Source organism: Berghia stephanieae, chromosome 12, assembly GCF_034508935.2.
Source record: "Berghia stephanieae isolate SIO BIC M18660-M18661 chromosome 12, UCSD_Bste_1.3, whole genome shotgun sequence".
Classification (NCBI taxonomy): Eukaryota; Metazoa; Mollusca; class Gastropoda; order Nudibranchia; family Aeolidiidae; genus Berghia; species Berghia stephanieae.
This window is the reverse complement of record NC_088371.1, coordinates 37,672,973-37,700,744: the sequence shown is the minus strand read 5'-3', so window position 1 is coordinate 37,700,744 and position 27,772 is coordinate 37,672,973. Positions and strand designations below refer to the sequence as shown.

The 27,772-nt window shown below is 37.1% G+C and overlaps 1 protein-coding gene across 1 annotated transcript; it reads right to left on the bottom strand.

Annotated features, from left to right (window-relative positions):
* Positions 1-281: 281 nt before the first annotated feature.
* Positions 282-18,182, bottom strand: LOC144957654 (contactin-like). Its single transcript, XM_078888997.1, has 10 exons — positions 17,006-18,182; positions 16,459-16,958; positions 12,201-12,290; positions 9,338-9,485; positions 8,634-8,771; positions 7,348-7,536; positions 6,417-6,424; positions 5,924-6,052; positions 5,139-5,205; positions 282-298 (listed from the first exon to the last, which is right to left on the bottom strand). Exons 1-10 carry the CDS (start codon positions 18,180-18,182, stop codon positions 282-284), a joined length of 2,463 nt encoding a protein of 820 aa, XP_078745123.1.
* Between the last annotated feature and the right edge of the window lie 9,590 nt (positions 18,183-27,772).

Genomic DNA, 27,772 nt, shown 5'->3' with positions numbered 1-27,772 from the left:
AGTGAGCGAAAAAGAGGGCCCCAGATTTGTGCGGGATAGTCATGTGGTACAATACCGTTTTGAGACTTACCATGTTCTCGACGGTCATTGGTCACATTGTATAAGATGTGCATCAATGTGACAACATAGTGAAAGTGTTTACAGATTTTTAAATAATCTAACTCACGATTGATCATTTTGTTCAGCGTGACACATGGGTTATGTTTTATAACTTTTGTAAACAAAGCTGCGTGTTTACATTTTTTCAGAATTATCCAATTGTTGGACCGGCAATAAATAAATCATGTGTTTGATGGACCTGGTTGTAAGATACATAAATATAGATCGATTTTCCTTTGGATTCAAATAGCTGTTCCTAGTCGCCAAGCAACGAGCAGTTTGGTTCTAAATAAAGAAAAATCGAGTATTTTTTTATTCGTCATGCTGGCCAGTACTTTTTCACATGTCATGTGATCAGAATGAATACAAGTCAAAACATGATCAGATTTATGTTTTTCTCCTCTGGAATAACACTTTTATGCTTCGTTGGAGAAGTCATTTCATAAGTCGTCGCATTTTACGATAGTTATAGAACCAATTCTAGAGAAGTGACTGTTGAAGTCTATTATTTAACCAGTAGATTCTTGACAATCAAAACAATGGATTTTGTTGTCACACCTTCACACGAACGTGCTGCTCGGACATAACATAGATGGTTGTTTTATAAAACAATAACGTGAATGAAATCGACCTCTCTCTTGATACTTGTAATGGTTTTTATACGCCAAGTGGACATGAATACTTATCACCCCGTTTTCTCGTGATTATATTATAAATGTATACGTTTACACATAGTGTTCAGTGTTTGTTATTTTGACACGCGGCTAGAACAGTGGGTATTTTAATGAGCACACAAACCATGATTGTAAAACTTGTGTAGTTTGATATGCTAAACCAAATCTGCGATTGTTTACAGTATGACGACTGCCCGAGGGGGCGTGGTTATCTAGTGTCTATTTATGCACTGCTTTCCCGTGAAGGAAAACATGTTTCATAATATAGATAGAACGAAGTTGACGTCACTCATGTAATACCCTTTGTTATATTTTTTGCCCTCCGCGATTATGAGTATTCTCTCTAATCTGTATTACATGGACTGTAAATGTTCAAATGTTACACTTGAGTTTGTGTGTTGTCCGGTTTTATTACTTCCGGATTGCAATGTTGTGAGCTTCTCTACCTATAGATAGAATGCGCTTGCCAAGGAGAGTTCACAACATTGCCATCCGGCAAGTATAACGGACCCTACACAACAAACTCGGTATAACCATGATCTTTTATTAGTCTGGTTAATACAGTTAGGGAGAACAATCACAACGCGGATGGCCAAAACAATAACAAAGGCTTACCTGAGTGACGTCATCTGTCATACTATCTATAAATATATGCGCTATGGCTCTCCAAGAAAGTATAATGGACAAAACACACAACCTTGTTGAACGTTTTAAGTTGGATAATACAGTTTTGTGAGAATTATTTCATAAATCGTGAATGGCAAACAAAACCAATAAAGTCATGAGTGAAGTCTTCTACGTTCTATCTATTATATCACTTAATAAATTTTGGAATTATCCAATTATATATTATTCAATTTTTATATTTTTATATATATTATATATATATTTATTTATATTGTGCTATAAATATATATTATATATTTTTTTATTATATAATGATACCTTGTCTTTAGATGTAATGTTCTGAGTTCGAATCCGCGCTGAGCGGCTCATACGGCGAGTTGTAGGTAAAAGGCGATTTACTCACTTTCTATCACTATCCCTGTGTTAAAATGGGTACCTGACTTTTGAGAAACGTTGTCTATATTTCCGAAAAATCTTCAATACCCCCTAATTGTCTTCGTGTCTACATGTACGTGTTGATGTTCGGCTGAGGCCCCTTGTAAGCGTTTTGAGAATATTTAGTGGATAATACGCTTCATCAATTGATCGGGGGTTAAAGTGCACGTTCTTGTAGAAGAAAATGATGATTGATGTTTGTAGTGAGGAGTTCCTTCGTGAAATCGGGACTAAGAATGTGTTTGTTCCTAAAACAGCATTGTACCCATGTGAGAAAGAGACATCGGTTTGTGAACTTATCGGCTAGAAAAAAAGACAAACAAAAAAAACAACAACTGGCTTTTTTATATAAGGCACATTATCCGCTATAAACGTGCTCTAGTACTTAAGCACATTAATAAAATAAATGTCCCTATGAACTGAAACACATGTACTATAGACCGAGACTCGGACGCCTGTTAATACACTTTATATCTTGGTAGAGACAACGCTTTTAACTGACCGGGTACTCATTTTTACACTTCAGTATGGTGGGAGACATGTGAGTTAAAAAGACTTTTCCAAGGACTCAAAACTATTCGCCGAGGGAACCTGGAATCCAGGACCTTCCTATCCAAAAGCGAGTGTCTTAACCTCATACAAGACCACATAGTCGTACAAGAGAGGGATTACCAACAGGTATGAACTATTTGATTCTTGTTATTGTCACATCCAGCTTTGTATTCAGAGACTGTCTTACTTACGCATAAATTCTGATAGAATTTGTAAATATTTATTAAGCGCTGCATTATTTATCTTCTTCATTATGCTTCACTATCTTTCATTCACCCACTCTCTTACTCAACTTCAGGAAAATCGTCACATAAGTTACGATACAACCAACATTTTACATATTCAAATTTCTTTTGTACTTCATATAATTTAAAGAAATGAACAGTGTTTTGTAGAGCATGTTTTTGCCAAGAAATAATGTATGGCACACGGATGTCGTTTACTGCTATTATATCCGAGTGATAATAAAACATATATTACGTGTTAGCTAGTTACTTGGGTGTGACGTTTTGGGGGAAAATCCTGAAAATGGCTGTGAGGAGAGAGTTTAATTCCGCAGAATTACATCCTAATTACAAAAAGTATGTGGGATCCTAAGACGTGTTTTGTATTACGCAATGCTTGAAATGGCCTTCATTGTTATATGTACCTAAAAACAGTGTGCTGACTCTGTTTTCAATATAGCTTGCAATGGCCTTCATAGTATATAGTACCTAAAAAACAGGGCGACGGACTGTATTCACATGTTTGCAATGGCCTTTCATGAGTATATAGTACCTAAAAAACAGGGGGGAGGCTGTTTTCCATGTTTGCAATGGCTTCCATTGTATATAGTACTATACAGGGCTGACTGTTTTCACATGTTTGCAATGGCCTTCTAGTATATAGTACTCTAAAAACAGAGGCTATGTGATTCACATGTTTGCAATGGCCCTTCATAGTTATAGTACCTAAAACAAGGGTTTACTGTATCACTGATTGCAATGGCCTTATAGTTATAATAGTACCTAAACAGGGCTGACTGTATTCACATGTTTGCAATGGCCCTTATAGTATATAGTACTAAAACAGGGCTGTCTGTATTCACATGTTTGCAATGGCATTCATAGTATATAGTAACTAAAACAGGGCTGACTGTATTCAATGTTTGCATTGGCCTTCATTGTATATAGTACATAAAACAGGGCTGACTGTATTCACTGTTTGCAATGGCCTTCATAGTATATAGTACCTAAAATAGGGCTGACTGTGATTTCACATGTTTGCAATGGCCTTCATAGTATATTAGTACCTAAAACAGGGGTTGACTTAGTATTCACATGTTTGCATGGCTTCATAGTATATAGTACCAAAACAGGGGTTGACTGTATTCAACATGTTTGCAATGGCCTTCATTGTTATAGAAATACCCTTCATCAAGGGGTGACTGTATGCACATGTTTGCATGGCCTTCATAGTATATAGAACTAAAACAGGGGTGACTGTATTCCTTGTTTGCATCGGCCTTCATAGTATATAGTACCTAAAACAGGGGTGACTGTATTCACATGTTTGCAATGGCCTTTCATAGTATACATTACCTAAAACCAGGGGTGGGGGGGGAGGGGCTTTGCCTAATCGGATTGGTCATTTTGAGTATTCTTAGGTTGTTGTTGTTCTTTTCCTAATTAGAGAACGTTTTTTTATCAAAAAGACACGACTGTTTGCGAAACTAAGAATTGATAGAATAATGTTGACCGTCACGCTGGTCTTTGTTATTGTATTTGCAATCCGCGTTTATGAGTAATTCTCACTAGACTATATTATTAACTAGACATAAAGGTTTAAAGTTATACATAGTTTTAGTAAATAGTAAATAATGAATTTATAGCGCCTAAACATCCCACGTTAATCATTTAAAAACAACAAAATTAAAAATCACGACACTACATGATACGCATGCATACAAAAAACAGCGTTTAGTGTGCTGTCCGTAATACTTCCGGATGGCAATGTTGTGAGCCTCTTGCCCAAGCGCATACTATCTATAATCTATTTTCGTCCAAATCTATAGATAGTATGCGCTTGGCTAAGAAGTTCACAACATTGGCATCCGGAAGTATGACGGACCAACACACAAAACTATGTGTTATCATTGATCTTTTATAGTCTGGCTAATACCGTTTAGTGAGTGTTACTCGTAAACGTGGTTGGCAAAATAAAACAATAACTAAGACCAGAGTGATGTCAACTTCAATAATCTAAAGAGGCAAAGCCACTATGACCAAAAGCAACATGAACCCAGTTGGCAGCAATTTATTCAATTCCCGAAGTCAAGTGTGATGATGAAACTTGAAACTTGAGCATTGATCTAGTGCAATAGTCCTTTAAAACCCGGGTTCAAATCTTTTTTTTTTAAAAAGGGGACCCAAGCCGACAGCAACACTTAACTTGTAGGATGAGACAACGTTTTTAACGGAGAGTTACTCATTTTATAACTGAGTATAGTGAGAGAATAATAATATGAGTAAAAAGTCTTTTCCAATTATCTCAACTGCGCGCTACACGATCACATAGCCGCATGTGTGTGTGTGTGTGTGCAAAGTGTCTTACCCAGGGATGCAAACTACAAAACTGAATCCAGAGTTCTACAATCGTTGATTTACTAATAAGCCTTCGCTGCTAAATCTAGATTAAGGCTATGATTACATAATTATGATATTATAGTCTAATAAGATGAATGGCAATTGAGGTAAGAAATCCTCATCTTACCTGTGTATCCAGAGAGTGTTTCCTCTAAGAGACCGATGCTGATACTTCTCCATGTAAACCACGACCCCTGTTACCAAAATAGGAAGACACGTGAACAAACTGAGGGTAGTGAAGAGGGGCTGGAAAGGAGGGGGGTGGGGGGGGGGAGACAAAACAAACGATTGATTCCTCTTCGGAGATTTTTTCTTTGAGAAAAAAACCCTCTCTGGATAAGGGTGTTTCTTTTTTTACGAATCCCGCCGAAATCCGATGAAATCCGACGAAATCCGACAATATCCGACAATGTTATGGGAAGTAGGCAACAGTGGGGAGTGAACCTGAGGCTCATGGAAGAGTACATCAGTGGGCAATGTGAACCTGAGGCTACGGTTTTCGCCGGGTTTCGGCGGGTTTAGTAGAAAATCAATTACTTTATTTAGAAACTCGTCGAAATCCCAGTCCCAGGTTCACTCACAATGGTGTACACTCCCTACTGCTATTACCTACTTTCCATAACTTTGTCGGGTTTCGTCGAGTTTCGGCGGGTTTCGTAAAAAAGAAGGACCGTTGGATTATGTAAAACAGTACGTGGAGAAGTAAGACTCAGTCACGTGTGTCTTTCCAGATCGCCAATGAATGGCAAAGGTAAAATGGCCAGACTAGATGTGCGCAAGCATAGTTTCGGTGTTAGAGTGGTTCAAGTGTGGAACAGTTTTACCAGAGAAAGATGTCAGTGACTGATTCACTTAACTCATTCAAGAACAGACTGGATAGCTATTGGAAAAAACCAAGAAACCTATGATTACAAGGCTAGCATCACATTCTGTCTTCACGGTAATCTGCAACCGGGAGAAACACAGATGACACCCGAGTCCAGCGAAGAGGATCATTGAGAACCTGTGCTGGAAATCATCTCTAAGTATCTCTAAGTATCTCTAATATAAAATCCACAGAATTCCAAAGCATTAAAAAAATTAGCTTTAAATAGAGGAATATCCACTAAATGCGGTCAAAGGCTTTAAAAAAGGGTCCCTGCCAACACTACATTTAACACTTAGGACGGGGCATGACGACTGTTAGGCGAAATTGCATTTTTTTCGAAACAGAGACAACGCTGTGTTAACGGCCAGGTACTCATTTTACACGGTGAAAAGAATGTGAGTAAAGAGCCTTTCCCAAAGACTCAACTATGCGCCTAGCGAGGCTCGAACCCAGGACCTTCCGATCCGAAAGCGAGTGTCATACCACAAGACCACATAGCCGCATAGACCCTACAGTAGTCATACCTTGTCCACTTACCATGATAGCTGATAATTTACACATTTTTTTGTGCGTGATAAATAACAATTTTGAAATTGAAAGTAAGTTTCAATCTACTATACGAAAACAGATCAAATCGACGTTTCGGTTTTCCCTTTATCAACAAAACAGGATGAACGAAACACTACAGACGAATGAGCGAATGAGGTCGTGGCGTAGTTCACATCAACTCTTAACAATATTTTTTGTGGCCCAACGTCTCAACTCGGTGTGTACTCGAGGCGAAATGTGATTTGAATTTTATTATATCTATTACGGCACCGAAACCGTGCTGAAACTGAACATTTAGCAAAAAGCCCCGGTTTCTTTGATCTAGCCTGAACGTCACCCATAGTCTGTGTCGTCACCGGCGGAAAAGTTATTAGAGAGAGAACGTCATTTTGGTTGTGCGCATGCGTCTCTCGTCCTCGCGGAAGCTGTGACGTCATCGGCGGAAAAGTTATTAGAGAGAGTACGTCATGTTGGTTGTGTGCATGCGTCTCTCGTCCTGCGGAAGCTGTGACGTCATCGGCGGAAAAGTTATTAGAGAGAGTACGTCATGTTGGTTGTGTGCATGCGTCTCTCGTCCTCGCGGAAGCTGTGACGTCATCGGCGGAAAAGTTATTTGAGAGAGAACGTCATGTTGGTTGTGCGCATGCGTCTCTCGTCTGCTAATCTCATTCCCTATAGGGGTTTGAATAGCGATTGAGAACACAGATCAATTGATTTTTTTCTCTCCTCCTCTTTCTTCTCCTCCCAACCCTCTTGCTGATGCTCCTCCTTCTCATCCTCACTCCTACATTCACAAAACTGCCTCATTTTGTAGCTGGATATCCAAACAACAAATTGTAATTGAAATAAATCAATACACTCAATGTATTAAAAACAAGTAAGCAACAAAGAAACAAAAAATGAAAAAAAAAAAACTTACGAAAGATGTAGGTTCCCCCAAACCCTTCTTCACTCATGGGGCCTAATCCCGCTCTGTTAAAGACCTGTACATTAATCCAAACGTCTTGGTTTGTTGTAAGAGCGAGAAGCAGACCTTCTCCACAGTCACAGTAAATGTTGACCGACTCCATCTCCGGATCATTCTCACTGCCCAAGGCCAGTAGTTTATCTGGCGGAATAAATATCATTATAAAGAATGACATTGACAAAAACATAAATAGGGAATGAGATTAGCGGAAGAGTAGCGTCCCTTGATTTGACGTCACTTTACAGAGAGAATGTCAAAATGGTTTTGCGCGTGCGTCTCTCTCGTCCTCGCTTTCGGTGAAGTGTCTCATGCCGCTTTCACCGGAAGCGAGGACGAGAGACGCATGCGCACAACCAACTTGACGTTCTCTCTCTAATAAATTTTCCACCGGTGACGTCCAATCAAGGGACGCTACTCTTCCGCTAGTCTCATTCCCTATAGATGGGTTTGTAAAAAGATGAGATGAGTGAACATGTTTAGTAAGAAAACCACAACGAGCTTTTAGTCCGTGTAAAATTCACTCAAAGCGCTCAAAAGCTAATGAAAGGGATTCAAGTCAACAACAACACTTAACAAGCAGGATGAGGAATGACGCCTGTTAGAAAATATTGCATTTATCTTTGCAAAAGAGACAACACTGTTAACGGCCACGTACTTATTTGACACATGAGTACGTTGAAAGAATACTGTTAAAGAGCCTCGAACCCAGGACCTTCCGATCTACCGCAAGACCACATAGCCGCATAAGTTATGTCTCGTTCAATATTCTAGATCACAACATTTTGAAGGCATAGTCTATCTGGTATTAGAGTCAAAATGAAAACAAAATATGAAAAAAAAAAATGGTTTTGATACGTGGTAATTGCATTATTGTCACTTCGTCCTTCTATACAAATCAAGCTTTGGGATAGACGTCCTTGGTCCGGCATTAGAAGGATGAAAACAAATACGCTTCAACAGTAATGACGTCACTTCCCTCGTATTGACGCATGGTAACTTAGTAACAGGCTCTAAACTATTGGAACAATGGCGGAAGCCCTTATGAAATATTTCTCAAACGAGCATAAAGGCGTTTCCAGAGAAGCAAAAAAATATAAATCTGATCATGTTTTGACTTTTACATATTCTGATCACAAGACATATGAAAAGTTCTCGCCAGCACGAAGAATAAAAAAAGTACTGACTTTCTTTGTTTAGAACCATGATGGACGCCGTTGCTGGGCGACGTGACATCAGACTATTGAATCCAATCACCTGATAGCCAAGAATGCGTCCCTTGATGTATTCCCTTGTGTTGGGCAATGGATCCCAGTACACCATCATGGCAGTGGCATTGATAGATTCGCCTACCACATTGGTCGGGGTTCCACTCGGTACTAGCAACATGAACAACAGAAAGAGATAAAGGGAAAGTGTATGGGAAATAATAATAAATTAATAAGTTCAACATTAGATGTCGCAATACGTCGATGAATCATTAAACATGGCTTGGAAAAGATAAAATAAATATGACCATTAAAACCAAAATTTAACCAGTATATCTTACACCAATCAAAACAAGGGAATTGTGACACACCTTTACACGTGCTCTGATAAACAAAGTTGGTAGTTTATAAACAATAAAGTGAGTGAATTCGACCTGTCTCTGATCATTGTTATTGTTTTCATACCGCCAAATTGGTGACAAGTTATCACACGGTTTTCTCGATCAGATTATGAACGTTAAGTTTACACATAGACTTCTATGTTGGTTTTTATTCATCAAGCGGTAGAGCATTGGGTATTTTACTTAGACACATACCATCGATAGTAAAACCTGTGTAATTCACTACGTTTACAAATCATTGCCATTGTTTATATTATGACGCTTGTCCGAGAGGCGTGGTTATCTAGTTGTCCTAGTACCTTATTACAGCTGTGAGTAACAAATCATAGAACTTACTTCCTTCAGCAGACATGATGGTGAAAATGGATGAATTTGGCCCATGACCAAGGGAGTTAAAAGCACCGATTATGATCTCGTATTCCAGGAAATAGTTATTTGCCCCCACCAAGGTACTGTACGATGTTCTTCTTCCTTTCAGTTGTCTCTGGTGTGTGATAAATACAATTTTTTTAAAAATTAACTTTTATATAGCTCAATATTCACTAAACGTGCTCAAAGCGATTTACAAGGGGTCCCTGACCAACAGCAACACATAACATGTAGGACGTGACATGACGCCTGTTAGGCGATATTACATTTTTTTTTCGGACAGGTACAACGCTGTAAACGGCCATTTTACACACGAGTACGGTGGGAAAATGTTTGTAAAGAGTCTATTCCAAGGACTCAACTATCCGATGAGCGAGGCTCGAACCCAAGACCTTCCGATCCAAAAGCGAGTGTCATACCACAAGACCACATAGCCGCACAAATATAATGATACAGCATTTGAGACCCGTCGTGTCAATCTTGTGTTGGGTCAGAATTAATTAGAGCTTTTGGGTTTTTATATATGTGACCCTTCGTGTCAAAACAGTATTATGTCGGGATGGACCAGATGCTAAAAAGTCAGACTCAACTATGCGCTGCTCGGGACTCGAGGCCGAGTGTAATTACTCTAGACGGTGTAGCAAGAAGAAAAAGAAGAAGAAGAAGAAGAAGAAGAAGAAGAAGAAGAAGAAGAAGAAGAAGAAGAAGAAGAAGAAGAAGAAGAAGAAGAAGAAGAAGAAGAAGAAGAAGAAGAAGAGAAGAAGAAGAAGAAGAAGAAGAAGAAGAAGAAGAAGAAGAGAAGAAGAAGAAGAAGAAGAAGAGAAGAAGAAGAAGAAGAAGAAGAAGAAGAAGAAGAAGAAGAAGAAGAAGAAAGAAGAAGAAAAGAGAAGAAGAAGAAGAAAGAAGAAGAAGAAGAAGGAGAAGAAGAAGAAGAAGAAGAAGAAGAAGAAGAAGAAGAAGAAGAAGAAGAAGAAGAAGAAGAAGAAGAAGAAGAAGAAGAAGAAGAAGAAGAAGAAGAAAAATATTATCACTGCTTTATCATCATATTCATATGCGTTACCACCGAACGCTTTTCGTTCAGATATTCACATTTTACTCAACCATCCACCCTTCACAAGAACCAAAGCAGAAACACGCACACACGCACACACACACACACACACACACACACAAACACACACAGACACACAAACCCAAATTTTAAAAAAAAGCGGATCAAAATAAAATAACACCCTCAAATAATGAAATCAACAAAAAAAGAAAAACCCCGAAAAAAATAGACAAACAAAAAAAAGAAAATCAATAAAACACATCATCAGTCACCCCAACCGTAGCCATCGTTAACATAGGTGACCCCTCGTCTCAAAACGGTATTAAGTCGGAATAGACCAGATGCTAAAAAGTCAAAATATAGTTAAACTGGTCAAAAATATGAAACGTTGGTATTTACCACAGTAAAATATGATATTCCTTCTTCTCTATAAAGCATATAAACTCAACTTAAGCATGATATTTCTGGCTACAAATTCCATTTTCAGCATCTTAATCATCCCGACTTAATACCGTTTTGACACATATAGCCTGACACAAGAACCGTGGCCTTCGTGAAGTTATGGCCTCATACTGACAAAAAAATGACGTCAAAATGCCAATCTTTTGCCACAAAAGAAAACAAATCGTGAGGTGTTTTCAATAGTTCAACCAATGAAATAACTTGTTTCCATGAGCTCTACTAACAACAACTCACTAAGCGGTGCACAAACCAAATAATGACGTCAAACTGCCAGTCCTTTTGGATTTCAGTATCAGGCTATACATAGTTCGAAGATGACGTCACTCAGGCCTTTGTTATTGTTTTTGCCATCCGCGTTTGTGAGTTGTTCTCACTAAACTGTATTAACCAGACTATATAAGTTCATTGGTACACAGAGTTTGTGTTATGGTCCGTTATACTTCCGGATGGCAATGTTGTGAACTCCTTGGCCATGCGCATTTTATCTATAACATAACGATGGCTACGCTAGAACCCACTAGGACTTATCTTATTAACGTCATTTTGCAGTTTTAAGGACCGCCTAGTGAGTTATCGTTAGCAGTGCTCAAGGAAACAAGTGATCCTATTGGTTGAACTATTGAGCACAAATCACGATTTGTTTTCTTTTGTGGCCAAAGACTTGTATTGTGACGTCACTTTTTGGTCAGTGTCAGGCTTTTGATAGTAAGCGCTTGGCTAAGAAATTCATAACATTGCCATCCGGAAGTATAACGAACCAACACACAAAACTATGTGTAACCTTGATCGTTTATAGTCTCGTTAATACAGTTTAGTGAGAATCACTCACAAACGCGGATGGTAAAATACAATAACAAAGGCTTGAGTGATGTCATCTTCGTTCTAACTATAGATAGTTCGAAGATGACGTCACTCAGGCCTTTGTTATTGTCTTTTGCCATCCACGTTTATGAGTAAAGCTCACTGAACTGTATTGACCAGACTATAAACGTTCATGGATACATACAGTTTTGTGTGTTGGTCCGCTATACTTCCGGATGGCGATGGTATGAGCTTCTCAGCCAATCGCATACTATCTATAGATAGAATGCGCTTGGCCAAGGAGTTCACAACATTGCCATCCGGAAGTATAACGGACCAACACACAAACTCTGTGTAACCATGAACTTTTATAGTCTGGTTAATACAGTTTAGTGAGAACAACTCACAAACGCGGATGGCAAAAACAATAACAAAGGCCTGAGTGACGTCATCTGCATATTATCTATACGTTTCCGATGGCTACGCCTCAAGCTCCGACCACCATCCAAGTCTTACCCCAGTCCACGTATTCCTGGAGACATCCTTCATCCTGTAGTAAACCGTGTATCCAATCTCTTCACCAGTTAAATCCTCGGGGTGCAATTCCTTTTAAAAATAGAATATTTTTAAAAGCAAACAATGCCAGCATTCAACAGAAATTAGTGCAAAATATTTATTATGTCTGTTACAGATGATCAGTCGCTTAAATGTGTATAAACATTCATGTTTGTGTGGATGGATGTTTGTGTTTGTTTCTGTGGGTGGATGTCTGTGTTTGTTGGTGTGGGAGGATTTAGGTGTTTGTGGGAAGATGTATGTGTATACATAGTATGCGCTTCGCTAAGAAGATCATAACATTGCCATCCGGAAGTATAACGGACCAACACACAAAACTGTGTGTATCCATGAACGTTTATATTCCAGTTAATACAGTTCAGTGAGCATTACTCATAAACGGGGATGGCAAAAAAAAACAATAACAAAGACCTGGTTGACGTCAGCTTCGAACTATCTATTGGTGTGGTAGGATTTATGCTTTGTTGATGTGGGAGGATGTTTGTGTTTGTTGGTGTGGAAGGATGTATGTGTTTTTTTGGTGTGGAAGGATTTATGTGTTTGTTGGTGTGGCAGGATGTATATGTTTGTTGGTGTGGGAGGATGTATTTGTTTGTTGGTATGTGAGGATTTATGTGTTTACTGGGTGTGGGAGGATGTATGTGTTTGTTGGTGTGTTAGGATTTATGTGTTTTTTGGGTGTGGGAGGATGGATGTGTTTGTTGGTGTAGGAGGATGTATGCGTTTTGTTGGTGTGGGAGGATTTTTGTGTTTGTTGGTGTGGGTGGATGTCTGTGCTTTTGGGTGTGGGAGGATGTATGTGTTTGTTGGTGTGGGAGGATGTATGTGTTTGTTGGTGTGGGTGGATGTATGTGTTTTTGGGTGTGCGAGGATGTATGTGTTTGTTGGTGTGGGAGGATGTATGTGTTTGTTGGTGTGGGTGGATGTATGTGTTTTTGGGTGTGCGGGGATGTATGTGTTTGTTGGTGTGGCAGGATGTATATGTTTGTTGATGTCGGAGGATGTATGTGTTTGTTGGTGTGGGAGGATGTATGTGTTTGTTGGTGTGGGTGGATGTATGTGTTTTTGGGTGTGCGAGGATGTATGTGTTTGTTGGTGTGGGAGGATGTATATGTTTGTTGGTATGGGAGGATGTATGTGTTTGTTCCTGTGGGAGGATGCATGTGTTTGTTGGTGTGGGAGGATGTATGTGTATGATAATGTGGGAGGCGTGGCTAAACTGTAAAAAAGGAATAGGTAAAACAGGAAATCTTCATTAAAAAGACAAGATAGATTTTTGTTATTTAAAAAAAAATAGTCCTTCAGAACCATCAGCTCCATTGAGCCGAACTTTATCCCGGTTTATGTAGCATGGAACGAATAATAGAAAATGCTTGCTAACTTTGAATATGACGCTAGTCTATAGCAATTTACTTTAGGCCAGATCTAAGAGACCCAGCTACCCAAACACTGAGGTTCAGAAGGGTAGGGGGGGTGTCAGAAAACAAAACAAAAAACAGCAATATGACACGTGATCGATCTGGGCCGATTGCTATGAGGATCCCCCATGATAGGAAACATGTCATTCATTACTAAAACAAAATAACCTAATACAAATGTGCGGCTATGTGGTCTAGTGGTATGACACTCGCTTTCGGATCGGAAGGTCCTGGGTTCGAGCCTCGCCCTCGGCGCATAGTTGAGTCCTTGGAAAAGGTTCTTTACTCACATTCTCTCACCGTACTCAGGTGTAAAATGAGTACATGGCCGTTAACAGCATTGTCTTTGTCCGAAAAATTGTAATATCGCCTAACAGGCGTTATGTCTCGTCCTACATGTTTAATGTTGCTGTTGACAAGGGTCCCCTGTAAACCGCTTCGAGCACATTTTTTGCGCTATATAAATCTCAATTTTTAAAGCTCAAATACTTTAAAATACAAATAAAATGATGCAACATTTTACACAACCCTGACAGTCAGGAAAAGAAACCTTAGGCTGCGTGTCCACCAACACCGACACGATACATAAACGACACAATTATGTCCTTCAATATGGCGCCGAGTCGCAGAAAGCGGAAACTGGCATTGCTGTGGTTTTTGTTTAAAAAGAGAACTAGTTATAGACGCCATAAAAATTATTATCATCATTCTCGTTATCGTCATAACTGTTTTTCATCATCGTTTTGATGTTTTGTCATAACTGTTATTAATTGTTATCGGCATCACAATGAAAATACCTATTATCAGAAAAACAACGACCCCCACCATCATCATCATCATCATCATCATCATCATCATCATCATCATCATCATCATCATCATCATCATCATCATCATCATCATCATTGTCAATATTATTATTATTATTTATTATTATTATTATTATTATTATATTATTATTATTATTATTATTATTATTATTATTATTATTATTATTATATTATTCATTATTATTATTATTATTATTATTATTATTATTATTATTATTATTATTATTATCTATTATTATTATTTTTATTATTATTATTATTATTATTATTATTATTATTATTATTATTATTATTATTATTATTATTATTATTATTATTATTATTATTATTATTATTATTATTATTATTATTATTATTATTATTATTATAAAAATCACATTTGCCATCATTGCCATCGTCATCATCATCATAATCATATTCAACACTGTTGACACCATCATTGTCGGTTGGATTCTGTTTTGGTGGACACGGGGCCTTACTGATGGTGGAGTAGAGATCTCTGGCCTTCATTATTTTCTTGATAGTTCATACAAGTGGAATCCATGTCACATTCATTGAGACCTTGCGACAGGACGTCTGGTAAGTTTCGCAGATGCCGGATTCTATATTTTGGTAGGCTATGTGGTCTAGCGGTATGACACTCGCTTTCATTCGGAAGGTCCTCGGTTCAAGCCTCGCTCGGCGCATAGTTGAGTCCTTGGAGACGACTCTTTACTCACATTTTCTTACCGTACTCAGCTGTAAAATGAGTACCTGGCTGTTAACGGCGTTGTCTCTGTCCGAAATAAAATTGTAATATCTCCTATAAGGCGTCATGTCTCGTTCTACATGTTAAGTGTTGTTGTTGGGCCAGGGACCCTTTGTAATGCGCTTTGAGCACGTTTAGTGATACAACACAAAAACTCCCGAGCCACCCTTTTTCGAAAACAACCTGAGATGCTTGGTCTGATCCTCATTGACAACGACACACTGGTGAGCGTATTGTGTAAGCTTGTCAACTACTCATTTGTACATCTCTAAGTTGATCTCATTGGCGTCAAAAATATATTCTCACATGTTGAAAAAGTGATCATTTAAAAAATAATAAGAAGTTTAACCCTCTCCTTACCACCCATAGGAAAATCGTCACATTCGTTTTGATGCAACCAACAATTTTCTCATTTGTTACTTTTTTGTTTGAGTAAGAAAAGTCTATTTTGTGCAGGGTGGGAGTGAATTTTTGGGGGAAATTCTAAAAATAGCTGGTAAGGAGAGAGTTAAAGAAACAGAAAGACACATAAATACTAACAAACAGCACAGCCATGAACCCTCTCCTTACCAACTACAGGAAAATCGCCACATTAGTTACGATACAACCAGCATTTTTCTTATTCAAATTTATTTTGTACATCATAAAAATGTAAAGAAAATGAACAGTGTGTTGTAGAGGATGGTTTACTATAGAAATTATGTATCGCAATAATTTTACTGCTATTGTGTTTGAGTGATAAAAAATATATTTTGTGTTAGTTGGGGTGAAGTTTTTGGGAAAATCCTGAAAATGGCTGGTAAGGAGAGAGAAAGTTTAAATTGTCTAATTGAGTCAGTCCAAATATGAGATAAGATAAGGAGTAAATATGTCTTTAAGTTCAAACAATATTGATCTCTATAACCAGTTAAATGCTGTACATTGTAAAAAAATACGTGTTTAAATATTTGACCAGTAAAATCGACCTTCAACTATAGATCGATGTTAATTCTCCTCATCTGGCAAACATTTTAAAACCTGGGACCTTACGAGGCCCCAGGTTTGAGAGTTTTAACCGAGATGAGGATCATTTAAATCGATCGATATATGAAGGACGATTTCTCTGGCCAATATTATAAATACATGTCTTTTCAAAGTCTGGCAATAGATTGGTTACGAGCCATTTCCAGATTTTATAATGAGTACATTGAGCACAAACATACTTGCCATTCAATGTTGAGAGTTCCAACAGGACCCGAGCCTTCTCTGACGTCAGTAACTGCAAGGACGGGGGCTGCATCTGGGATTCTGAAGTAAGGGGAAGGAATCGAAGGTGGCCCTGAACCATATCTATTAATAGCAATGACCCGGAAATGGTAGGAAGATCCCGGTTTTAAATTTGATGCCTGATACCTACATCGTTTTACATCTTCCGCGTCAATGACTTGTGAATAAGGAAGATTTTCCGCGAGCACACGCCATTTTGGATTAAAATTTGTGTGGAATTCAATGGTGAAATATAAAATTCCTGATCCGTGATCTGCCCCAACTGTCCATGTTAATGAGACATCGCGCCCAATGGAAAAACCCAAAACACGAGAACATTCCCCTGGTGGTCCGAGTATCGTCAGCATTGCAGAATGTGAGGTTTTGTCATGAACTGTCTGTGCAGTGCAAGTGTACATGCCACTGTGTTGTAGCTGTGCATTGATGACGAACAGGCCTGTGACGCCACTCGGATACCCTTTCTATAATGTGGATCGTTTTTCGTATCTAAGATTGTCCCATAAAGATCCCAAACATAGACTAGATCCTGATAAACATGTTTATCGTAAGAAGCCATGCACGCAAGGAATGAAGTACCGTTAACATGGATGCGATCATCCGTAGGAGCTATTGTGATTATTGTTTTGGATACAAGATGAAGAGATCCGGAACTTGATGCGTTTCCGTGTTTGTTGGTAGCTACGCACGTGTATTCGCCACTATCGCCCGGTTTTACCTCTCGAATCAAAAGATTTCCGTTTTCTAGTTGGATCATTCGTGAGTAGATGTCACTGGCTGTTGGAAGAACTCGACCGTTCATTAGCCACGAAATTGTTGGTGCTGGAGATGCTTCCGGTTGACAGATGAAAGTGGCAGAACCGCCTACAGTTGCAACTTGCAGTGGGTTCACGGGTCGCTTGAAGAACGAAGGTGCAAAGGAAACGATGCGAAGTTGAGCACTAGTAACAGTAGTTCCGTGAGCATTATTTGCCTCGCATTGATACATACCCTCGTGTTTTTCTCTTTTAGTCTTTGAAATCGAGAGACTATTTCTGTGAATTTTGATATCTAAGTCATTGGCATCTGAAAGCGATATAGGAATAGCGTTTTTATACCATGTGTATGTCGGTTTTGGAAGTCCATGGGCCTCACATCTCCAGGTGAACGGTCGATCTGCATCGATGTGCTGATCTTCAAGAGGAAATATAAAAAATGGAGTGGCTTCTATAACTAAATTCAATGTCTTGATACTTTTTGCATTGCTTCCTCTTTTCACTTGACAGGTATAGTTTCCAGAATCTTCCAATTGAGCGTCAGGTAAAACTAATACACGACCATGGTTGTCAAGGTAGGACTTTTGAGGTAAATATCCGTCATCCTTTGACCAAGAATAAAACAATGGTAGTTTTCCAAAGGCAAAACATTCAATCCTCACTGTGCTGCTTCTGAGAGTAGGGGTAGGGAAGGCAACAGGAAAATCTTTGTGTATAGCCGGACCATACTCTAATGCAATCCCTCCTTTTATATTCAGTTGAATTCCTAAACTCGATTTCCACTTACTTTGACCTGTGGCCAAGACCTTTCCTACACCAGCAACCAGACTAACCGTGCAATGGTACAGCCCAGCATCTGCCTGATCAACTTCAGAAAAATATAACCTCCCATTCCCAGAGAGAAACATGTGATCTTTTCAGGTCAAACCTCAGAAAATAAATCGGCCCTCCAGTCTTATACCACTGGTATCTAAGAGCGGGATTATGTGTTGGAGGGTTGCAATTTAATACGGCACCCCTGTAGATTTTTGCGCTCACAGCTCCGATTGGCTCGTTTGAGAATTCTCCAAGAAATCCAAAATTGATCTCTGCTGGATCCGACACAACTGCTCCAAGTGAGTTATTAGCCACACATCGATACGTTCCAGTGTCTTTGACCATAGTAGGATTCTCAATCACCAGCTTTCCATTGGTCACTGTGTATCTTTTGTCTGTCAGGCTGTCCACTCTCGTTTGGTTTACCTGACCAAAATTCTTGAACCAAACATAGGAAGAATCTGGATTACCGTCTACACGACACTCAATAGAAACGTGTTCCTGTTTAGGCTCCAATCCAGAAACTTCCGGTTTTTGACCGCCGTCATGGTAGTGGATGATGACCTTTGTCTGTGGCTGTCGTACAAAAACGAGGACCCCTAGGTATAAGCTGGACATCAAATGTATCTCTGCCATACGCTGTAGGGGACGGGGTGGTAGTAGACGGAGAAGATGAATTTAGGAAAAACAAGACAGTGTTATAATTGTGTGTAATTATGATGACAAAAATGAGTACAAGAAACATACCACCATGGCATGTATTGTGATAGCTGTAACCTTTTACGTATGTCTCTTTTTCTTCCAACAAACAGTCAGTATTGTCAACACGGATCATTTTTTAAAAAAAAACTCTTGATGGAATTTTATTTCTGTTAAAATTTGAAAGTGTTTTTTTGTGTTGTTTTTTTTTTCTTTGTTTTTTTTGCGGGGTGGGGGGGTTTATTAATTTTTATTTTTACATTGTCCTCTATCTTATTTTGCCTATGCTTCCCTATTCTGGAAAACAAATTACCAAGAAAATCCCGTCCTTCAAATATCTGCAAAATATCTCAAATTTGGGAATTCACGAAGTCACGTTTTTGACAAGATGAGGGTCCTTTTTTATCGATATATAGTTGAAGATCAATTTTTTGGTCAAAATTTCAAATACTGTTTTTTTTTAGAGTTTGACCATGGCTTTGGTCCTCATCTCCTCCACATGACAGCTTGTCCATTTTGCTTGCAGCATGTCCACCGATACTAAATTAATGGTCTCAATAACAATAAATCGCAAAACTTTGGTCTTACAATACTCTTTGTGCGGCTATATGTCTATGGTATGACACTCGTTTCGGATCGAAAGTCCTGGGTTCGACATAGTTGAGACCCTTGGAAAAGGAATCTTTAACTCACATTCTCTCAGCATACTCAGGTGTAAAATGAGTACCTGGTCGTTAACACGTTGGACTTTGTCCGAAAAATTATAAATCGCCTAAGAGGCTCATGTCCCTCCTACATGTTAAATTTCTGTTGACCAAGGACCCCTTGCCAAAGCAATTAGTGGATAGTGCTCTATATAAAGCTCATTTTTTTTATAAACTTTACCAAACGTGACTCAAGTTTAGTTTGCTTTAAGATGTTGCACATAAAAAAAACTCTGAAAAGGTAACCAGAAGCTTGAAATCAATTCACAATAAAAAAAACGATTATAGGTTTTCTCATTTGGCATGAAATAGTAGATAGAATAAAAACGTTGGAGACAAATATGGGAATTCTTTAGTTTTAATTTACAACCTACTTTTTACAGAAAATACTTTCCCGAATCTCATTTGGGAATACAGTTTGGCGTTTAAAAGGGTCTACCCTTCATTTATCTTTTACCTCCTCAAGTTTTTAAAAGCAAAATGTGCTTGTTACAGAATAATTTGTAAAATGCTCGTAAATTTTTTTTTTTAAAGTATACCTTCAGACCACCCTTAAGCCCACGGGAATTGGCCTTATCCCGGTTTCTATGGAGCAATTGCAACCTTATATAAAATTAAAAATTACCTCATTACAATATTATAATTTATACAAATAACACGGTTAAGAGTTTTGAACAAACGAATGCTTAACAAACCATGTATCCATTACTTTAAATTATTTTTTTTCGAAATTAATTAATCTATTTCCACAAATAATTTGATTCTAAACTTCATTATCGGGTGGTTCAACTTATTTGTGATCTCCTCCCGGTCCAACAATTCTGTACGCCTCACTCAAAGGTACCTCGCAGATGTATGGATAATGTCAGGCATTCCCTTCCCCCATTGAATGTACCGGAGAAAACTGTGTACTTGTAAACCATATGTCCCCGGAAAACAAGTATTAAAAAAAAGAAAACAGAATAAGTAAGTTTCCATTTCTAAAGATGAATGGGTAAAAAAAAAAAATAAACTTAATATTAAATCTTAACTTTTGTAAAAGATTGAGGGTTTTTAAATTGTTTGAATAAATTAAAAGAGAGACCAAATTTTCATTTTTTCTCTCCAAAGTGGATAATGGGGCGGGGGGTTGGGGGGGGGGGGGGGGGGGGGGGAAAAAAAGGGGGCTTTCCCAAAGGGAGACCCAATAAGACTTGCACCAGCAGCATCCATTTTACACCTGCTCTCTCTCTCTCTCTCTTTTCCTCTCCCCTCCTATCTCTCCCCTTTTCTCTTTTCTCCCCCTCTTATTCTTTTTCTTCTTCTTTTTCTTCTTTTCTCTTCTTCTTTTTTTCTTCTCTTTTCTTCTTCTTCTTCTTCCTCTTCTTCTTCTTCTTCCTTCTTCTTCTTCTTTCTTTCTTCTTCTTCTTCTTTCTTCTTCTTCTTCTTTTTCTTCTTTTTCTTTTCTTCTTCTTTCCTTCTTTCTTTCTTCTTTTTCTTCTTCTTCTTCTTCCCTCCCTATCCATCTCTTTTTTCCTCTCCTTTTCCTCCCTTTATTAAAAAATAATAAAAGCACGCTATAGGCATAATCATGACAATGTCGCTCTTTAAAAAAATGGATCAAAAGAAAATCTCCTGCCCCCCCTGCACCTATCATTCTCTTTCTCTCTTTTCCTCCTCTCTCCTCTATTTACATGCTCTCTCTATCTCTCTAATTTCTCATTCCTCTTACTTTCATTTCAACCCCTCTCACTTTCTTTAATCGAACACCCCCTTTCCCCTCCTCTCCTCTCCCCTCCTCCCCTCTCTCTCTCCTCCTCTCCTTCTCCTTTTCCCCTTTTCTCTCTCTCTTCTAAACACACATACACAACACGGCGCACACACACCACACACCTTTTTTTAACCCCCCTCTACCTTTATCTCCCTCCGTCTTTCCTACAAAACATGACAAGATTGACAATCCAATAGATAATGCGCTTGGCAAGAAAGCTCATAACATTGCCATCCGGAATATAAAGGACCAACACACAAACTGGTGTATCCATGCACTTTATAGTAGGGTTACAGTTCAGTGAGCTTTCCCCATAAACCGGATGGCAAAAAAACAATAAAAAGACCTATGGCGCATCTTCGCATAACTATAACAACAAATCAACCAAAAAAAACCACGCACCTGGCAGAAAGGGGAACGATTCCCGCCCAACCCACAAATCAGGAGACGGCAATTATTTGAGTTAAGTCCCCGACCATATCGAACTCCTCCTGGCCTTTGGCCCACTGGTTATCCATTTTGGCTCCTGAAATATAGGATGATAAAGAAATAGTTTATTTGAACATCATTCTTTTAAATAATAGGGTTGGGGTACGTTCAAAATGGCTTCCTCCATGCCAGTTCAATTTTTGCCCGCGCAAGAAAATCGGGGGATTTAACCCCCCATTTCCAAAAACTGCAAAAAAGCACAAGCCAATATACATTTTTTTTTTCAGATTTTTTTGTACTCACAAACTTTGAAAAAATATCTTTGTTTTAAACAATAAGAAATAAACTCGTTTTTTTAGACGATTGGTGGGTTTTAAAAAAACATTTTTTTGCTAGGGAACCGGGAATTTGGAAAAAAAAAAAAAAAGATCGGTAAAGGAAATTTAAAATTCAAAAACAAATTTTTTTTCAGTTAAATCATCGTCTTTGAAATCAATGGTTATTCTGATTTCACACCCCCGGGAAAAGCCCCGGGCCTCTTGGGTTTAAACAAAAAAAATCAATTTTATTTTTTTTTTAATGGGGAAACCTTTTTTTTCTTTGATCAAGTAAAAAAATCAAACAAGTATTATTTTTAATGTTTTCCCCCCCTGGTACAAAATTTTTCGCGGAAAAATTTTTTAAAGGTTTCCCCCATTGTTTGAAAATTTTTTTTGCCAGTGTTAAAAAGTCACCAGGGTATTGGAAGGGAATGAGTTCGACTATTATCCTATTTTCCCCAAAGCAACAAACCATCCCGTGTAAATCCCCAAAGGCTTTCATAAAAGTCCAAAAAAACGGCTGGCTAGTTGATTTCAATGAAATTCCCCCATACAATAACTTCAAAAATTTTCAACTAATTGAATTTATTGGGGCCAAGACTTAATGTTATTTAAAACAAAGACCAAAAACCACCACAAACAAACACCCCAACACACCCCCAGAGGGGGGGAGAGAGAGAGGGGAAAAAAAAAAGAGAGAGAGAAGAAATTTATGCGCCTAAAGCTTTAAAAATTTATAAGGTTTGGGCCTTAAAAAATACAAAAAAAATTTATTTTATTTTATTTTTATTTTTATTTTTATTATTATTATTTTAAAATTTTTTAAATTTTAAATTTTAATATTTTTTATTATTTTTTTGCCCAAATTTTTATTATCATAAACACATACATCATCTCACATCATCACACATCATCATCATTTTTTTTATAAATTTTTCTACTCATAATGAGGGATGAATTGGAAGGGGCCCTCGGGGGCGCCATTCCGTTTCATTTGCGTCCTCACTTTATTACCAAAACCGAAATTGATCGTTGATGGTTTAAAAAATTTCGTCTCGAAACGTTTTTTTCCAAAAAGCAGTATAAAAATGAAGTTGATGTTCAACTTCTAAATACCTTTTATTTGCCCTAAATTTGGGGAAATTCCATTATTAATCGAGAGAGAGAGAAGAAAGAAAGAGAGAGGGGGGGGGGAAAAGAGAGAAAACAGATAAGAGCGACAGACAGAAGTAATAAATGAAATAAAGATAAGAAAGGAGAGAGAAAAAGAGAGAAAAAGGGGGAAAAACCCAAAAATGTTTTACCTACGATCCATGCCCCAAAAAAAAAAAAAAAAAAATTTTTCTTGGTTTGTTTTTGTTGGCAATTAAAAAAAACAATTAAATTTTTAATAGGATGAATTTTTCAAGGCCTTTTTAAAAAATTTAAAAAAAATTTAATCCTTCACCACAAAAAAAAAGAAGTTTTAACCCCCTCTCCTTACCAACCATGGGGAAAAACGCACATTTTTTAAAAAAAACCCATTTTTTTTTCAAATTTTTTTTTGCATCATAAAGCAAAGAAACGAACGGGGTTTTGTAGCCCCTTTTTGCTAAAGAAATTAGTCCGGGGAAAAATACCTGATGATAAAAAATTTTTTTTGGGTTTGATGGGGTGAAATTTTGTGGAAAATCCGAAAAGGCGGGGAAGGGGAGAGTTAAAAAAGTCAGAAAATTTAATATTTTTAAAACAAGATACCCCAAAGGCCGGGGGAAAAAAATTTTGAATAAAACTTTAAAATTTTAAAAAAAAGGATTTTGATAAAAACCCAACATTTTAGCTCAATGCCCTTTTTTTTAAAAAAAAAAGAAAACAATTTTTGCAAAACATTGTTATTGTCTTCTATTAACCCCCCCCCTTTCCCCCTTTTAGAATTTTCCCCCCCAAAATTTTCACCCCCCAATACCAAAAAAAAACTTTTCCCACTCAAAAAAAATAACAAAACACTATAAAAAAAATTGTTAGACAAACACCCCTTTAAAAAAACAATTTTTTAAGCTAAGCAAAAAAAATGAAATCGGGGGAAAAATGACGGTTCATCGTAACAAATTACGAAATTTTTAAAGGGGGAAGGAAAGGGAAGATTGAAGGCTTTCAATTTTAAAAATTTTTTAACAAAAACATTCATAAACAAATTATAAAATTCCATCATGAAAATTTTTTTGGGGCCAAAAGGCCCTGTCTTTTTTTAAAAACATAAAAAAATATAGGAAATTTTTTCTTTTTCACTGGAGCATTATTTATTTTATCAAAGAAAAGATTTTTATGCTTTTTTTTTTAACCCCCAAAGTTTAGTCCCCGAATTTGGGCACGAAACTCGCGGTAAAAAACTTTGCTTTGACCAAAAAAGGGTGATTCGACTACCCGCCTCTTTCGGGGGTTTTTTTTCAATCATCTCGCCCAAAATTACTACTTTGCGGCTCCGCGCACCCTGATTTTTCCTGTTTTTTTTGGGGAAGGCCCAAAACAATTTCCCCTTAGATAATTAAAGGGGAATTTTTTTTTAAATTTTTTTTTATTATTATTAAGAAACTGCATTCATATTGCAATTTTTTTTGTTAACAAAGAAAAAAAAAAAGAATTTTTTTAAACAAAATTTCAAAAGGTTTCAACACAATCAATCATACAAAAATTTTAAAAAAACATCAAATTTACAACAGAATAAGCAATATAAAAACCAATAAAAAGATTTTAAATCTCACATGTAAAACTAAGGCATTTTGAAGCTTCCGAAAATTTCCATAAATACTTGACTATGTTAAGAAGGAAAATTTCAAATGGGGGAAGTAAAAAAATTGATAAACTTAAAATGCATTTTCAATCTTTTTTAAAATCCTTTTTAAAAAATTTTAACTCGTGACATTAGGGGAAAGGGGAGGGGGGAGAAGGGGGGGAAGGGGGGAAAAGGGGGGGGAGAGAAAAGGGGGGGGGAAGAAGAAAAGAAAAAAAAAAAGAAAAGAAGAAAAAAAGAAAAGAAAAAAAAAAAAAGAAGAAAAAAAAAGAAGAAGAAGAAGAAAGAAAAAAAAAAGAAGAAAAAAAAGAAGAAAAAGAAAAGAAAAGAAGAAGAAAAAGAAAGAAGAAAAGAAAAGAAAAAAGAAAAGAAAAAAGAAAAAAAAGAAGAAAAGAAGAAGAAAAAAAAAAAAAGAAGAAAAAAAAGAAGAAGAAGAAAAAAAGAATAAAAAAGAAAAAAAAAAAGAAAAAAGAAAAAAGAAAAAGAAAAGAAAAAAGGGAAAAAAAAAAAGATGGAAGAAAAGAAGAAAAAGAAAAGAGATAGTCTAGAACCTTCCAAAAAGGGGGTATTATTGTTTAAAAACCAAAAACCCATCCCCAAAAAGCTCCCCGGCAAAAAATAAAAAAAAGATTTAAAACGAAAGGGACAAAAACGGGTCTGGGGAAAAAAAAAATAAATTGCTGGGGAGGGGGGCAAATAGAAATAGATAAAAAAAAACCATTAAACACGGACAAAAGTAAAATTTGGTAAAAAAAATGAAAATATAAAAGAAGAAAAATGAAAAAACGAAAACAAACAATCGCAAAAAAGATAAAAAACAAAAAACAATAATATAAATTATATATATAAATATATATTAAAATATAAAATAAACGTTATTTTGATGGAAAGATTGCTAGGGGTTGTGTAAGGGGGGGAAAAGTTGGTTTTGAGGAGGTTTTGGGGTTCTTTTGGTTTTTTTTTACTTTTTAAAAAATCCAGAAAACAAATATCTTTTGTTTTTTTTAATTTCTTTTTTTGTTTTTTTTAAAATTTTAAATTTTATTCTTTTTCATTTCTGTTGCGTTTTTTTGCAGATGCACCCGCTCCCTGAAATTTCAATTTTTTTCAAGGTCGGGGCTTTTTTAAGTATTTAACCCGCGGCTCTCCATGTCTCGTTCCATGGGCCCCCGGGGTTTGTGGCAATGGCTGACATTTTCCTTTGGGGTGGGAAGGGCCCCCGGTTTTGGCCACCCGGGCGCAAATTGATCCTTGGGAAAAGGCCTTTTTAAAATCACTTCCCCCCCCCTACTCAGGTGTAAATTTTTCGGGGCCTTAAAAGCGTTGTCTTTTTTCCAAATTTTGGGTTTAATACACCTAACAGGCTTTAAAGTCCCGTCCACTTTTAAATTCTTTTTAAACCGGGGCCTCTTTTAAAGCGCTTTGCACTTTTGGGGGTATTCCTATAAAAAAACCTAAATTTTTTAAAAAATTTAAAAATCGCCCCTTTTATAAAAGTTTTTGGATTTCACTTCCAGTTTTTTTTGGGTTCCCCCTTGGAAAGTGAATGTTTGGGGTTTTTTTTTCCCCTTTTATTTTTTTACGTTTACTTGCAAAATTGGGGCCTTTAAAAAAAACCCCCGGGGAAGGACCATGAAAAAATTAAAAGGAACCGAAAAAAATAGCCGACGAAAAAAATGAAGTCTGGGGGATCCCAAAAAGTCCCTCTAGCCCAAGACATTAAAAAAAAAAAAAAATTTGGGGTTGGGGTTAAATAAATTGATATATGTGACCCTTTTCCTCAAAAGGAAAAAATCCGGGGGGGTTAAATTTTTAAAATTGAATTTAAAACCAAAATACAGACTTTTTTTGGGGTTTTTTTGTTTTATTTTGAAATGGGCCTATTTTAGGGGGGCCCAAAGGGCCCAAGCCAAAAAAAAAAAAAATTTTTTACCATTTTTTAACATTAATTTTGCTTTTTAAAAAATTTTTCGTTCCAATAATAAAAAATTTTTAAAAATTGGCACATACCAAAAAAATTGCATTCCCCTTCCCCTTTTTTTTTACCCAAAAGATGAAATTTTTTGGGGTTTTTTTTTCCCTTTTTGGGGGATTTTTCCCCATAGGTTTTGGTTCCTATCTAAAATATTTTTTAAAATTTTTCCAATTGAGATTTTCATAATAATGAGCCGCCCGGGGGCCCAATAAAGGGGAATTTGGGGTTCGTCTTTTTAGTAAGGGTTTGTTTTGGGTGGCATCCCCTTTCCCCCCGTTGCAATTACTAACCCCACAAATCTTTTGGGGCCCCCCTTTTTTTTTCCACCAAAGGCCCCAATTTTGGGCAAAATAAGGCCCCAAACCGGTTTTGTATATCATTTTAAAAAAAAATTCAAAACTGTTTTTTCGATGAATATGAGAAATGGCCCAAATTAAAAAAAAATCATTTTAATTAGTTTGCGACAAAACCCTGCAATTTCCAAAGACCGTTTTAAAAAAAAATTTTTTTCTTTTTGAATAATATTTCTAAAACTCCGGGGGGTTGGAGGTTTTTCGCAGAAGGAATAATTAAAATTTTTTCCCCCCTTTTGGGTTTTAAAAATTTTTAATTTAAAGAAAAATACTTTTCCCGTAAAAAAACCCCCTAATTTACTCTTAAATTTCAACCCCAACCACTTTTTTCGCAAATCAACCAAAGGCGAAAAAAAAATGCCAAAAAAAAGTCCCCCTTTTTTTCCCTTGCGCCTCCAAATAAACACCTTTTAAACTGTAAAATTGGTTTTTAAAAAATGGGTTTTCAAAAAAATTCCCCAAAAAAAGTTTTCCATGGGGGAAAGGGTTTGATTTTAACAAAAATGTTTCCAAAAAGGAAAAAAAATTTTATAGTCTTTGCTACTTAGTTTATCTTTTTTTGAGCTTTTTCTTCTGGGGGGGGTTTTGGTATTGTCAGCTTGGTCCCCTTGGGGTGGGGCCCCGCTTTTTTGGGCGGGAATGCTGGGGGTTCAGTGATTGTTAACCTTGGGGAAGGAACTTT